This window comes from Anguilla rostrata, chromosome 11 (assembly GCF_018555375.3).
Source record: "Anguilla rostrata isolate EN2019 chromosome 11, ASM1855537v3, whole genome shotgun sequence".
Lineage (NCBI taxonomy): Eukaryota > Metazoa > Chordata > Actinopteri > Anguilliformes > Anguillidae > Anguilla > Anguilla rostrata.
This window is the reverse complement of record NC_057943.1, coordinates 38,422,202-38,437,518: the sequence shown is the minus strand read 5'-3', so window position 1 is coordinate 38,437,518 and position 15,317 is coordinate 38,422,202. Positions and strand designations below refer to the sequence as shown.

Here is a 15,317-nt window from a genome sequence, read left to right as displayed (position 1 = left end):
GGGTTGAAATGTTTTCTTTCCAGTCCATCAGAGACTGTGGCTGCTGCTCCTCAATGGATCTGCTGATCTTCCTTTTGTCAGGAGCTGCTTATCCTTCAGAAGAGGACAGATGGGCTCCTGCCGCCACCGCAGCTCACTGCTTTTAATGTTCGTATAGCGTTCCCTCGCTCTGGCGCTGTTCGTTACACATGCAGCTTAACGTCAACTACGTAGGTCCGCCTTTCGCCTAAAATGCTAAACGTATGAACCTGAGTGCATTACAGAAGTAACATGTATTGTTTTAGTCAACGAAAAATGCAAAATGGACATGAGGAAAATAATGTCTTATCTTTTGTTGTATTGTATATTATAAAAATATATAATAATAATGTATGTTACTATATTATATTATATATATATATATATAATAAATTTTTAGATTAATTGTACATGTAAGTTTTAAATTTCTTTTTCTTTTTCTGAACGTCAACCTCTTCTGTTTAGCCACTCCATTAGTCTACCTGAGCCAAACCCTTAAGCCATTCTTAATTTCCGTGTAGATTGAGGAATACTAACCTTTTTCCGAGCACACGAGCATTTTTGACAGCAGTCGTAGCAGAACTGGCCGGGTCAGTTTTAACACCACAGTATTGATTTGTGGGAGTGTGACTGTCCACTCTTTCTGTTCACTTCCCTTATAGCCCAGGCTTTCCCAGGCGTGCGAATGGCAGCTCTTTATGTTCACCTCCCTTATATAGCCCAGGCTTTCCCAGGCGTGCGAATGGCAGCTCTTTATGTTCACTTCCCTTATAGCCCAGGCTTTCCCAGGCGTGCGAATGGCAGCTCTTTATGTTCACCTCCCTTATATAGCCCAGGCTTTCCCAGGCGTGCGAATGGCAGCTCTTTATGTTCACCTCCCTTATATAGCCCAGGCTTTCCCAGGCGTGCGAATGGCAGCTCTGAGTTCTGAGGAAAGGCACCTGCTTAATGCAGGTTAAGGAACATTTGTAGTAGAACTTAATTTCCCATTGGCTGGGCTGCGTTATAGCACGTTTGTATCAGCCTAGGCGAATGAGGCATGTTTTTTAGGACAGACTAGCCCAGCTTGACGGTATTTTGGCAGCCAACTGCAAGAATGACCAGTACTGTATATAGCTATCTAAATGAGTCCAAGTCCATTTTATGTTCTAAATCATTGTGTTCCTTATTCGTACTTGAAGTCTTCATTTCAGTTTGTCCTTTTTGCGCAGAATCCAAGATATGTAGCAAAGCTGGACTAATTTTTAAAATGCCTTTCAATATCTGCCATAGTACAGTATTTGCTTATATTAATCCTGGCAGTTACTCTATGTTACTACATGGCTATTACCTGTATTTTCTAGGTTTTTGTTTTCTCAATATCTGTAAGTTATTCTGAAAAAATAGTTCACAGTTGCCTTATCTCTTGAGTTGGTGTTTTATCTGACCTTTTGTTTGACCTGAAGGCCCACGTTGTTAGCAGTGAATGCTGTCTTTATTGCCTTGACTGGGAAAGGCTAGTATTGCAGTTTAACTAGACTACTAATCTCAGGTGTTAAATTAAAACATTAGCTAGAAATAAACCAAGGTCAGTAGACAATCTATTAACTCCATCAATGCAATGTAAAAACACCACCCAAGAAAGCTGCTACCTACACTTAGGTGTGGTTGTCTCCGTTCATGACTGTGTGTGTGGTTCAGTACGAGTCTGACTCTGCTGTGGTCATTACAGCATAACTCCATCCTTTCACTGTTCTGTCTGACATTCTGTGTAGATTCACCTGCACGTGTCGAACAAAGAATGTGCATGTAGCGTTATTTAACCCACTCCTTCCGTCTCCGGCAAAGGAAACGTCAAGACCGCTCCTGTTTCTGCTACCATTGTCTGCTCATTGCTGCATTACCGAGTGTACAAATTTATGAATGTCTGTCTGTCCATTTTCAAACATTACCAACCGTTTTCACAAATGCATGCATTGATGTACCGTTCTGAGTTAAAAAAAAAAAAAAATTTAATTCAGTTATATTTGGAATAGGTTTATTTGAAGATTTACATGCACATGGCATTTCTTGTCAATGTATCTTAAATGGTCTTGTCTCTCTGCCCGATGTAAGCTATAGAGTATATAAATCAAATTCAAATTATATTCAACGACTGGGTGCACAGTTCTATGATACACTGCCTTTTAGCTATCTGAATATAACCAAAGCTATTAGACTTTTGCGTAGGTATCATCTCAGTACAGTCTGAGGAATTAAACTCACTGAAAGTAATTTCTTAATTAACTATGCTTTTGTTTTATTTATTTTTTAATATTTGGAAAAGGATACCACATATGAGTTTGAGAGGCAAGTTCCTTCAATGTTCCTTCAGTGTTTAAACAAAAAAGGAAACTTAATGTCTTTTCTTGCCTTTTAGTGTTTTCAGTTTTTATGTTTGCTTGATTGTAACTTTTCTGTAAAAATCATTAATCATTCATTTTTAAATAAAACAAGCCAATGTAAAATAAAGATTGCTATATTTATGATAAGATGATTTTACTTTTATCCTTTCATCAACTCCACTCCTTTGGCTCAAATGGCTTTTTCCATCTCTTTTAATCACGGTGAGAAACAATGTCCGTTCAAACATACAGACAACTGCATAACACCAACTGAACAACAGCATTTTGAGTAAAGATCATGGAGACAATGGGAAGTGAAGTCACTGATGACACCGTTAAATGCTGACCAATGAAAGCACAGGCAGACGTGTGACTGGCCACTGATCAGCAGCAGGCTAGGGTCCTCAGAAATGTGTAGATCTCACCCCTCGTTTCCCTCAGAGCAGCATGGTCTGCAGAGACTTGCGCACTGTGGCGATGTCCTGCTGTTGCTGAGACACAAACCAGTCTGTGAAAGGGGGTTCAGCGCTGCCAGCTGGACTTTGGTCATTTTACTGTTACAGCTTTACAAGGGCTGTATCTCTTTCCCCATAAAGTTTGTCTAGGGGGGGTGGGATTTGAAATCAAACTGCCAAACCTAGGTGCAAAAAGCACAGCTGATCTTAAGTAGGCCCACTAGCCTCAGCTGGGAACATTACAATCAACCAATTAGTTGCATAAGTGGACATATCTTTTAGGGAAACAATGTGATTTTTTAGTTCTCTGAGCAATTGGAAAAATATATTCTTTAATTACAATTACAGTATACTGCAGCTCATGACCTTCTGGCTCATCTTTATGAATTGAATAATTTCAGAAAGGCTCTCTCTCTCCCTATATACATACTGTATGTACAGTGAGCTCAATAATGTCTGTGACAAAGACATATTTTGTCTTGATTTGGCTCTGTCCTCCACAATTTTTGCTTAATAATCAAAGCGCTCACCTGTACTCTCAAGACCAGATGCTGAAATCTCTCTTTTACCTGCACCAAGGAAGCAACTGAACACACGTGACTAATCAGAAACACCGGTGGTGGTGGTGGGGGGGTACTATGTATATAATGAAAGCTCAGAATGTGCACTTTAACCACATGTGAATTATTTGATTACAAATAAAAAAACTGTGGAAGTACAGAGCCAAGCAGTCTTTGTCTCAAGCAGTGTGGAGCTATACTTACTTGGAGTATACTTACAAACACGCATATCACCACTCGTAGCTACTCACTGTGTCCATGAGGATCTTCTTCTGCAGGAGGGTCATCTCTTCCCGCAGTTCGGTCTGCAGTGCAGTGTGGTGGTCAGAGTGGCTCTTCTGCAGCTCCTCCAGGTTCTACAACAGCACAGGAGACAATGAGGCCTCACCCATGCAGAAGAAGCACCTGTGAGCTGTGCCTGCTGTTCTGTGATACGCTGCACCGACAGGTGAAGCCAGTGCACACTGCTACTCTTCACTATGACAAAGGAGCAATCAGCAGTATGACTGAGAATTGTTCAACCAGAAAAAAAGGGGGGGGCAGGTTAGAGAATAATTTTTTGCAGCTAACCATACCCTCTGGGTGTATGACAATAGCTCGATAATTGACTTGAGTGCATTAAGGGAATGAACTGACAGTATTGTTTTGATCTCACACAATCCCAAATGGGTTTGTAAGCTGTAAAGAAATATAAAATGTTTAGAGAAGCTTTACTCGAATGTACTGGTCCAAGAGCTGCTTGACAGACTTCAGCCTCTGGACTTGTGAAGTCCTCATTTGCTGAAACATCTTTTGCTGCTGCCTGAACAGGTTCTGGAAGGAAAGAGATGACCTTCGCTGTGATATCAGTGAGTCATTGTCCACTGGAGTATCAAACCTTGTAGGCTATAGTCCCTGGACTCACTGTTAAGGTTACTATACTTTACTTTTAATTTATACACTATTTTCAAAAATATTTTCTGATTCGGTTTAGTTTATATTATCAAGTGTTAGTTTCAGGGTGAGAATGCAAGCTTCAATTAAAGTGCCTTAAGAATCAACCACCTTTCCCTTCACAGAAAGAGAGTAGAAACATCAACAGAAAATGCATTCCTCAGTCACTGAAATTCAGTTAAGGTAATACAGTATTTCAATTTGCTCAAAAAACATTTTATTCATTAGTTACTTTTCGTTTCAGTTCCCGTTTTTTTCAGACAGGTGGGCATATTCTTTTAATTTATGAATGTTTTTTCATGGCTAGTTTTCATTTTAGCTTCATTCAGTCTTTTTCTACGATAACCTTGCTCAGTGTTCCACCACTGGAGAACAGTACCCTGGATGTCCACAGGTTTTTTTCTCTTTATCGTAACTCGAGCAACACTCCCGTTATTTAGGGTCACCGATAGAATGGGTACTTAAATCACCTGCTCATACCCGGTTTTGAAACTGCTGGATGAAAGGCCTCTTTAAAACTAGGAATAGACTACATTTCCTTGGTTGTCAGACTTGTGTCGTATAAAAACGATTTGTATTTTAACCAATTTTTATAGCCCATTTTTTCTTTTCGCCTCCCCATCTAGGAATGCCATGTCATATTAAAAAGCTTGTCTTGTCACTGCCACATGCCCCGTTTATTTTTACTTGGTAGACCGCAGGCTTGATTTGTAAAGCCAAATAAGCTGGAGGATGTTTAGGTGGGCAGATTGTAAGTTTTGCCCGTGCACCAGGGAACTCCCCCATCCCCAGTCTAGTGGTGTACTGTATGATCTTTAATTTTTATTATTGAGCATATTACTGCTAATTTTTCATCTTGATCCTTGGATTTCTGCATGTCATTGTCCCATTGTTGAAAAACTGCATTGAATTGTGTGCTGTAGTTCTCTGTCAGGTTCATTCTGGAAAATGAATGTGACAAAGGAAACAATGTTTTCACTAGGACACATTAAATCAAAAACATTTGACACATGATAATGTGTGGGACGTTTACTAACAATTTAATGAAATGTTCAAACAGAATCCTTCTGTAATGCTTCAATCCAAAAAATTACCACATGCATCTAAAAATAACTTGTGTGTTTATGTAACTTGTTTGCATTTGTAAGGGCTGCACTGGCTGAGGTTACCTCACCTGTCACTCTGCTGCGTTTTCCATATCTGCTCAATCGCCTGGTGGCTGGACTTAAGAGATGACTTGGTGAACAATTCAAGGCGTTTTCTTTTTGTAACGAAAGCTTTGTTTATGTCAGCTGCAAAAGAAAGAAAGAACAATCAGACCAGTGTGACAGAACAGTGACCTCAGGTAGTGCATTTACATGTAGCTACTGCAATGGTTTAAAGTTTGAGTGCCTGTAGGGTAATGCCATAAAAAGCAACTGCTATCCTACTAAAATGAAACGACCAGTGTCTTTGTTTTACTTAGGCTACAGCAATAAAGCACAGTAGGATAAAACAGTAAGTATACGGTACCACCAAATCTGTCGAGCATGGAGGTCACACCTGTTCTGTAGACAGAAAAATAATGTTACAAAAACCGTAGGCCTACACGCACAACTGCGAAATTGCTTGAAAATCATTGTTTATGCCGATATCAGTTGTTTGTAACCAAACAATAGGTAACAAAGTGTAACATATTTCCTGAAACATCTGTTTTAAAACAAACCCCTCTGAGATATCTCCCATATCTAAATGGTCATCTACGGAAGAACGTTTTCTTCCCCCAACTGGCTCCACTGAAATAGAAAACAAAATACAAAATGTTAGTAACGTTACAAATTACTAGGTAGTTCCATAATCAGCAGCTAGTCTGGTCAATACATTAGCTATAGAATATATCAGAGCGAAGTTAAGTCACGATGAGCAAACGCTAAATGGTGCAATTTACCGGGAGAGTAGTCAAAACCACGGGATTTTTCAGCACCATTCGAGAAAGTGAATGAGTCGTGGTGGTCTGTGAGCTTCGCGTATCCATATTTCTTAGTTTTGCCTTCTTTACACACACTCCACTTGTTATTCTTCGGAACGGCCATTTGAAATCCGTCTTTCCGTTCAATTGACTAATGATAGCGTAATAATAGACTATGATAAGCTAAACCGTAGGCTAGGCTATATGAAAATGTTATTGTAATATTAGGCAAATTTGTGGCGTCTATCAAGGTGGTTGTAAAATAAAAGGGTTTTTGGTTGATTAACTAAATTTTATTAGCATTAACACTCGGTCAGTAGACTACGTAAATACATGCTAACGAGTCTGATATGGTTGCTATGTGTGTGCCAGGTACCATTTGCGCTAAGTAGGTCGCACGAGGACACGCGCTCGAGCGTGCTGTAGTCGCAAACTATCCGTGCAGCAATAACAGCTCTATCTGAAGTTCTGATGACACTTCGATGTAGCATTACGGTATGAGTAATAATAGTATAATTTACTCTTCGGAATTATACGATAAATCGCCTATCAGATTATTTTACTACGGGAACCAATTTGTTAAACAACATAAACTGTCGAAAGAAAAGTAGCCAAAATTAAGAAGTAACGTTAGTTTAGAAAAAGGTCGTTCAAAAAGGCATGGGCTTTCCAAAGTAGGCTAACTAACGTTAAGTTGCCGAAATTCATTTTTGGATACTTTCCCCTTTTGTAACTAATGCAAAGCACATTAAAAGAGCACTTCGCTGCCAACTTTGGGTATCATGTTAAACAGAACACATTGAGCTCTGTGACTTTTTTTTTCTTTCATTTTTGCTAGCTATAAATGTGTCACTGACAGGCTCTGTGAAGCTGAATACCCACCCGAAAGGGCTGCCTCAGTGACAGGGTAGCCTACACACTACAAAGGCTGAAAGATTCCGAGGAAAGAAAGGGCTAAAGGGGAAATATACAGAGCGAGATGGAGATGAGAGAGATGCTAAAATGTAGGCCTACTTCATCTAACGTTTGTGCATCCCGTCAGTGTAATTAAACGGAATGTAGGCTATTACGTTGGCGCTTAGCTTTGAATCATGTGGGAATTAACTCTGCGCAGGGGACGCCGGATATTTTGTTGCCTACAACAAGGAAGTAAGCCTTAGATGAATAAGTGTTTGTCGTGCACTTTTAAGTGTACGAGTGGGACAAATCAGACTTTCTGCTAGTTTTTTTGCTAATGTGCCTGGACATCGCGATGATCGTCTGTTAATAAATTAAATTAGCCGTGCAGTGACAATAAAATAATCTGTATAAGACCAAGGTAAGGATGTCAATGTAATTTTTTGTTGCTTCCACGTATGACTGGTACTAACCGACTAGGGTGACACTTGGTGCTGATTTGGGTTTGGCTTTACATTAGGCTACATCCAGCCGTGTGTGGGGTGATTACCTTTTCTTGCCGCTGGCTGCTTATTTAGGTAACTGTCCTTTAGAATGAAACAAAGGAATGTGGCCAAATGCGTTATCTGTGGTTCATAACTTAGACAGGAAAAGTTGAGGAAAGGCGGGCAGTAACGTGGTGTCTACGGTGGGTGTTTGTGTGCGGAGATTAAGAGAGGGGTCTGGAGATTCATGGAAATATAATACACAGAACCAGCTACACTAAAGTATGTGGACGGTCTTTCCTCATAAAGCAGACTTTTTCAACAGCGCAGCTGGCGCCTAATAATCTCGATGATTCACTTAGACAACCCTTAAGCAACTCTCATATATTCTCAGCTCAGATACAATCACACTTATTTTTAAGTGCATTTCATTCAGAAACTGACAACCCATTGGCACAACTCCATAGGGAACACTGATGCGAATGGCAAGTAATTGCAAAGGAATAGCTGTTTTCGGCCAAACAATCTTTCATTAAGTTTAGTCTTGATGGATTGTTTTATTTTTTATTTTTTTGTTCTGATGTAGCAATGTAGGCGATTTAGATGTTGTTTAGGCTATGTCTGAACTAATGCGTGACGGAGTTCTGTTACTTCGGTGTGGATTTTAAAAAAAAAGACTTTCATTTAAGTATATATTTGTTTATTTCTTTTGAATGGTTTTGCTTGTACTACTGCTACTCTGAACGACTGCTATTTATGAGTGGGGGCGGGAAGTTATTGGCATACGTTTAGTTTCTGTTTTATAGGAAGTCACATGAGTAAGCACAGCCTTTTTGTGTGTGGGTGGATGTGCGATTTGTGTGTGGTGAATATACCTCACAACCATTAACGGCCTGTTTTGTGCTTCCAGCTGTGCACATTCCAAAGATTGTAGTTTGCACAGGTTGTGAGGAGAACTGTTAATATAATTTTAATTAAGATGACTGTTTTACTGTACCTCCTGTACCATGTAAGGCAATACGTGGAAGAGTGCTGGATGTGGCTGCATGGATGTCCGCTGGCTACATTCTGGGGAAATAGCGTCATCTCCTGGAGGCAATGTGGACCACAACTGGACCAGCAGGTCACAGTCTTGGGCTGTTGATCTGAACTGTTAGCTGAGAAGTGAAAACACGCGGTTCATGCTAAAGATTTGTTCCTGATTTATTCCTGTTTGTGGGAGAAGTGTGTTGCGTGTGGAGGTGCATACACATACGCTGCATAAGCTGAGTGTTGAAACATCATGCCGTGGTTTCTGACGTGACCTTAGACTATCCTGTAAACAAACTGCAGTAAACCTGTAAGAATTGTCTCATTCACACGGTTCCTTCCGTTTCTGTGGTTCAAACAAGGCAGTTTTAAAAGTGGGAGCATGTTTTCGTTGATTTGTTTTTCCTTTCGGATGAATAGTATTCCACGAATGTGTACGTGGTACGCCTGGTATACGCACATTTGTGCGTTGTGGTTCTCGAAAAAAATGAATTGAATGAAAGTGAATTGATTCGCTGCTTTTTGTAGATTACTCTACTTTAGAATGAGCAGACGTTTACAATTACAGATAAATACTTTCTCATACATATGTGCCAAAAAAATCATTCTCCACAGAGAAGTGAGGACGTCTCTTCCCATCGGGCTAACATGGCTTATTCATTAACGGTTGTAACTGTAATAAACTGCACTGGCGGGAAGTTCCTGTGGCAGGGCTGTGACGGCACGTGAGGGTTTTTATTACACCCTGATATAAGTACATTGTTCTGTGTGTGTGTGTGAGAGAGAGTGTGCGTGTGCGTGTAGATGTGTGTGAGTGTGTATGAGTGTGTGTGGGTAGATGTGTGTGTGTATATATATGTGAGTGTGTGCATGTGCGGGCGAGTGTGTTTATGAGTGAGTGTGTGCATGTGTGTGTGCGAGTGTGTTTATGTGAGTGTGAGAGAGTATGCATGTGTGCGCGTGTGTGTTTGTATGTGAGTGTAAGAGAGTGTGTATGTGTATATATGAGTGTGCATGTGTGTGTGAGTGTGTGTATATGAGTGTGGGTGTGTGTATATGTGAGTGTGTGTGCATATGTGTGCGTGTGTGTCTGTGTGTAGCTCTAAGTCTGAGGGACTAAACCCAGGTGGCTCTCTGAGCCCTTCCTGAGTTCCATGCAGCAGAGTGAGAAACAGGAAGTGAAAGTGAGATAGCGGTGCGCTGAAGGGGCGATATAGCTCAGGAGGTAAGACCGATTGTCTGGCAGTCGGAGGGTTGCCGGTTCAAACCCCGCCCTGGGCATGTCAAAGTGTCCTTGAGCAAGACACCTAACCCCTAACCCCTAACTGCTCTGGCGAATGAGAGGCATCAATTGTAAAGCGCTTTGGATAAAAGCGCTATATAAATGCAGTCCATTTAACCCCACACAGAGGAGGCACCCTGAACTCACCCACTGACCTGCCCAGCACCTCCCTCTCTCACTCTGCTCTCCTTCTCTCAGGTGAGGCCCAAGGAGGTGCCTCTGCTCCACGGGAGACTGTGACACTGCGCTTCTGAGACCCCGCCCTCTCGGCCGGTGGGACTGAGACTGCTCCTGTGAAAGCCGGTGGGAGCGGCAAGACTGAAACTCTGCTCCTGTGAGAGCCCGTGGGAGCGGCAAGACTGAAACTCTGCTCCTGTGAGAGCCTGTGGGAGCAGTGAGACTGAGACTCTGCTCCTGTGAGAGCCTGTGGGAGCAGTGAGACAGACTCTGCTCCTGTGAAAGCGCTCCCTCACAGACATGTGGTGGTTCCAGCAGGGTCTCTGCGCTCTGCCAGCAGGGCTTGTGGTCTGGTCCACGGCCACCTTCATCTCCGCGGACATCACCGCGGTGCTTCTGCGGCACGTGGACCCCCTCGTGCCCTACATTAGGTGAGCGGCGGATGGCGCGTTCGGGGGCAGTCGGGGACAGGGCCGTGTCCCGCGGGGGGGCGGTTCCGTTTACAGTGTGCCAGTCTGTGCTTGCAGTGAATCAGAAGGCTCAGCTGAGATCAAAGTGAGGTTCGGTTGTGTTTCATCGTGTACCGAAGGGAATGGCATGTCCTTGGATCCTTCCCCGTGTGCTGTGGGGGATGAGATTCCGTGGCGCTGGGGCATTTATCACAGGAGAGAGGAGCTGGCTTCGGGAAGCAAGCGGCTGATTTACCGCGCTTTGCGCTTAGCTGTGGCTAAGCTTCCAAATTCGAGCCTGCTCGCCAGGAAGCGGTTCAGAGCGAAGCCCCTCTGACTGTAGCGAATCGCCGGCGTAGCACACGGAGTACCACCATAAGCCGAGGCCGCTGATTGGGCAGTGTACCAGCCGTGTCACAGAGAGGTCTTGAGGGGAGAAGTGTGCGAGCTCCCGAATGTTATTGTGCACTGACTTCCGTATGATTTGAGTGGTGGCCTTTAGGAAATTAGAATGGAGACACAAAGCCATAATGCAGTACTTTAACAGTGGTCTAGCATATTTCCCCTGCTATAGATTGGTCTCTTTTCATAGCTTCTTATCTAACATACAGCAGGTAAGTAATGTCGACAAAATTCGAAAACCTGCTATCTTAGCAGAGTACACTTCAATATGATTCTACCTGCATAAAACACATTCAAGCCATTGGTAAAGCTTTCAAAAAATAATTTCTTTTTCAAAAGTGCATCTGCAGAACAGTTCATCTGATCGAGTTTAAGGTCATCAAACATCAGAAATAGATAATCAATTAAGCAGATCTGTTTTTCACACAATGTAACATGTAAATAGGGAATTCTGACTGACAAAATCAGTGATCATGAGAGTTTGAAAAGCCCTGTTGTAAAACATTAAACTTGTCTGTACTCATTTTTGTACAAAATTAGGAATCAGTGTATTATGTTAATTCTATACATCATAGATGCTATCATTTAATCAGAGACATTGTGAAAGCTCTTTCCCCAAATAAAAATAAAAAAAAAATTTTATTATGAAAAAATATTCACGGTATCATAATGTGCCTTCCATAGATTTTAATATGATAATGATCAAGGTCTGTTACAGTGGACTTCACATGAAACCGTAACCGAAATGGGGTTAAAGGTCGATGACAGCACAGAGGTGTTTAGTCTGGAATCTTTTAATAAATATTTAGCCTGTGTGTTTACAGTGACAGAGTGCAAGGCAGAATCTGCATATTGTGGAGTGAAGAAAGTGATTTTATTTTCCATTTTCTTCAGCGGTACTCAGTCATGGGAGTCATCTGACTGCAAGCCTGACTGGTCTGGGCCAGGTCACAGGCCCAGCGGTTATAGTGGTTTCCATGGCGCTGAGTGACTGAGCTTCTAAGTACCGAGTGTCATGTGACCAAAGTTCCGTGGAAAAATGTCACAGAAACTGGGGCAGTAACATAAACACTTCTGTACCACATTCAAAGGCCACTGTAAATGATGTGGGTTCATTTTAAGTTGTCATTCCCCATTTCTACAAAGCCTACATGGTTATTATGCATTGCCAAACATGCAACCTCCTGATTGGCCCTGGAATGTCTACAGCATGCTTTTCAAGAAATGCAATTTAATCCAATCACAGGAGATTTATTTATGTATGGACGGAGTGTAGCACAGTGGGTAAGGAACTGGGCTTGTAACCGAAAGGTCGCAGGTTCGATTCCCGGGTAAGGACACTGCCGTTGTACCCTTGAGCAAGGTACTTTACCTGCATTGCTTCAGTATATATCCAGCTGTATAAATAGATACAATGTAAGATGCTATGTAAAAAGTTGTGTAAGTCGCTCTGGATAAGAGCGTATGCTAAATGCCTCTAATGTAATGTAATGTAATATTTAAGGTTTTCTGGGATAGTGCCGTTGTACCCTTGAGCAAGGTACTTAACCTGCATTGCTTCAGTATATATATCCAGCCATATAAATGGATACAATGTAAAGTACTATTTAAAAAAAAAAAGTTGTGTAAGTCGCTCTGGATAAGAGCGTCTGCTAAATGCCTGTAATGTAATGTAATATCACAGAGAGGGCTGCTCATTATACCATTTCTGTGCAAACTGGTTGGTGCAGTTTTTGGCCACCAGGTGTCAGTGTTACTGTGCTGATGGCATGATATTTCTTATGGAGGAATGATCTGGGGCCCCTGACTCACCTTATGTCCTGAGAGGATATTTTAGTTTAATCTACAGCTCATCACTTCCAGTGATTCTGTGCTTGTTGAAATAACAGCTTCATGAGTGGCTAATCTGTCAGAATATGAGGAAGGAACTTTGTGTGTGTGTGCTTGTGTGTGTCATGTACTGCATATAAATCATATGCCTATAAACAGTTTTATATATAGTTTTATATATATAAATGTGGTGTGTGCGTATTATGTACTGTATATAAATTATATGCCTATATGTACTTTTCTATACAAATGTGGTGTGTGTGTGTGTGCATGCATGTGTGTATTTGCGTGTGTATGTGTGTGCGTGTGTGTGTATGTGTGTGTGAATGTTTGTGTGTGTGTGTGTGTGTTTGTGTGTGCGTGTGTATGTGTGTGTGTGGGTATGTGCGTGTGTGTGTGCGTATGTGCATGTGTGTGTGCGTATGTGCATGTGTGTGTGTGCGTGTGTGTGAATGCTTATGTGTGTGTGTGTGCGTGTGTATGTGTGTGTGTGGGTATGTGTGTGTGTGTGTGCGTATGTGCATGTGTGTGTGTGTGCGTGTGTGTGAATGCTTATGTGTGTGTGTGTGTGTGTGTGTGTGTTTGCAGTGACACTGGGACCATGCCTCCGGAACGCTGTGTGTTTGGCCTCATGCTCAACATTTCATCATTCTTAGGTATCCCTCCTTCATTTTTTCTTTATTTCTCTCCTTTATTTTTGCATATCAGTCAGCTTACACTAGCATTATCTGTGTATAAAACTGTGGCAAAATGGCACACATCAATAATATAGACTGATATCGCTATTGTGATGTCTGTTTGCGTGGTAACCAAGGTCATGCAGCACTAAACCCACTGAGATCCAGCTGAGATCAAAATAAAATGTGTAACAGTAGAGAACTAGAACTCAGCAAGAAGTCACAAACAACATATTTGCATGTTATATTACAGGTATGTATTAATGAGAATGTAGAGCAGTTTAAACCTGTGAGTCAATTAAGTTCAGAAATGTTTATTGAACCAAAACATTTTCAGACTTTCCAAGCACTGAGGTCTGGATTCAATTTGGCCAATTGGATTTGCGCATAACTTTGATATGCGGTGAAGTGGTTTTAGCAGTTTACTCATAAACACAATTTGGTGAGTTCACTCGTTCGCAGAATTAACTCATCAAATGAGTCTGTGAAAAAAATAAAATAAACAGTTATTTTTGAGTAAGGATAAAAGGCAAAAACTGATCTAGGCCTGTTTTTCATCAGAGATGTGTCGGGATCTTTTGGCTAAATTAACCGCTTTGAACTGGAAGTCGCAGACTCAAAACTGCTTTTCTTTTTAATAGTTCTGTATGTTCCGTGATCCCAGCAGCCTGAAATTGTAAACAGAATTCACTGTTGAGGCTCTGACTCAATTTTATGTCACTGTATACCCTATTGAATTACAGTACCTATTGAACCCCTTTCTTACAAATGGAGTAGTTCAAATATGTGTGCTAAAGACAATTGCAACTTTTTTTTAGGATGCAGCACCCAATATTTTGCATCGGTTTTCAGTTTCGGGATTTTAAAGGTAAGATGACCTGCCGGCCTTTGTTCTTCCTGTGCGTTACCTGGCAGGTGCCCTGACGGTGTACGTGCGGTACAAGCAGGTCCAGGCCCTCGCGGAGCCAGAAGATTCCAGGCTTCGCCGGCTGAATGCTGCTGGCCTGGGGCTGGGATCGCTCAGCTCCTTCGGAATGTGCATCGTCGCCAACTTCCAGGTGCTGCCGGGATTTCATTTTTTACTTCGTACGAGAGATTAGACCGGAGGCCAAGAACTTGTCAGAGTGCCTTTTGTGACTGTTTTTGGAAGTAGCCTGTAATGCTCTTGATTTTGTTTCTCCTCATAAAGTGGGGGTTTACTTTTCTTTCCTGTCTCCTCTGTAGAGGCTATGTGCGGCCATGTCTTCGCTCATATACAGCTGGGTGTATACGTGTCTGTGAGCTGGGCTTGTGTCTGTGAGCTGGGTGTATACGTGTCTGTGAGCTGGGTTTGTGTCTGTGAGCTGGGTGTATACGTGTCTGTGAGCTGGGCGTGTGTCTGTGAGCTGGGTGTATACGTGTCTGTGAGCTGGGCGTGTGTCTGTGAGCTGGGTTTGTGTCTGTGAGCTGGGTGTATACGTGTCTGTGAGCTGGGCGGATGCTGTCCTGTGAGCTGTGCTTCTAGTGCGGCGGGTTCATGTGTACTTGTACGAGAGATTAGGCTGGGAGAACTGGTCAGTGTGCCTGTGACTGTTGTGTGTACCTGTTTAAGCCTGGATTTGTTTTCTTGAGCTGGGGTTTACTTTCTGTGCTGGCGTTGTCTGTGAGCTGGCGTCATGTCTGTAGCTGCATATACGCTGGTGTAGCTGGGCTTGTGTCTGTGAGCTGGGCTTGTGTCTGTGAGCTGGGTGTATACGTGTCTGTGAGCTGGGTTTGTGTCTGTGAGCTGGATTTGTGTCTGTGAGCTGAGTTTGTGTCTGTAAGCTGGGTTTG

The 15,317-nt window shown here is 42.2% G+C and overlaps 2 protein-coding genes and 1 long non-coding RNA gene across 5 annotated transcripts in view; 2 read left to right on the top strand and 1 right to left on the bottom strand.

Moving 5' to 3' along the window:
- Window positions 1-449: 449 nt before the first annotated feature.
- Window positions 450-2,528, top strand: LOC135234872 (uncharacterized). The gene is made up of 2 exons (XR_010324227.1): window positions 450-1,034; window positions 1,135-2,528. It is a non-coding gene; the product is annotated as an uncharacterized LOC135234872 (long non-coding RNA).
- A 48-nt stretch (window positions 2,529-2,576) lies between these two features.
- On the bottom strand, window positions 2,577-7,286 carry LOC135234870 (synaptonemal complex protein 3-like). 2 transcript variants are annotated; one of them, XM_064299931.1, is made up of 8 exons: window positions 7,160-7,286; window positions 6,035-6,104; window positions 5,842-5,876; window positions 5,504-5,621; window positions 5,171-5,270; window positions 4,111-4,209; window positions 3,648-3,752; window positions 2,577-2,872 (listed from the first exon to the last, which is right to left on the bottom strand). In XM_064299931.1, exons 2-8 carry the CDS (start codon window positions 6,052-6,054, stop codon window positions 2,819-2,821), a joined length of 531 nt encoding a protein of 176 aa, XP_064156001.1. In that variant the 5' UTR covers window positions 6,055-6,104; window positions 7,160-7,286; the 3' UTR covers window positions 2,577-2,818. The 2 variants fall into 2 exon arrangements, with proteins under 2 accessions (XP_064156001.1, XP_064156000.1); XM_064299930.1 differs by lacking the exon at window positions 7,160-7,286 and adding an exon at window positions 6,257-6,742.
- Window positions 6,754-15,317, top strand: part of LOC135234869 (DNA damage-regulated autophagy modulator protein 2-like) — a 15,296-nt gene continuing 6,732 nt past the window's right edge. Inside the window, exons 1-4 of one of the 2 annotated variants that reach the window (XM_064299929.1) lie at window positions 6,754-6,772; window positions 10,169-10,578; window positions 13,417-13,484; window positions 14,421-14,563. In XM_064299929.1, the coding sequence (XP_064155999.1) occupies window positions 10,448-10,578; window positions 13,417-13,484; window positions 14,421-14,563 (342 nt within the window). In that variant the 5' untranslated portion in view covers window positions 6,754-6,772; window positions 10,169-10,447. Of the gene's footprint in view, window positions 6,773-7,351; window positions 7,596-10,168; window positions 10,579-13,416; window positions 13,485-14,420; window positions 14,564-15,317 lie in introns of those variants that run through there. The other variant, XM_064299928.1, reaches the window with a different exon arrangement.

Excerpts from the sequence above, each read along its gene's own strand:
- LOC135234870 (XM_064299930.1), bottom strand. The coding sequence starts at position 6,401 with ATGGCCGTTCCGAAGAATAACAAGTGGAGTGTGTGTAAAGAAGGCAAA. Across the intron at positions 5,271-5,503 it reads AAAACGCAGCAGAGTGACAG|AATGAACCTGACAGAGAACT; the intron begins GTGAGGTAACCT and ends TTCATTTTCCAG. Across the intron at positions 3,753-4,110 it reads TCTTGGACCAGTACATTCGA|AACCTGGAGGAGCTGCAGAA; the intron begins GTAAAGCTTCTC and ends GTGCTGTTGTAG.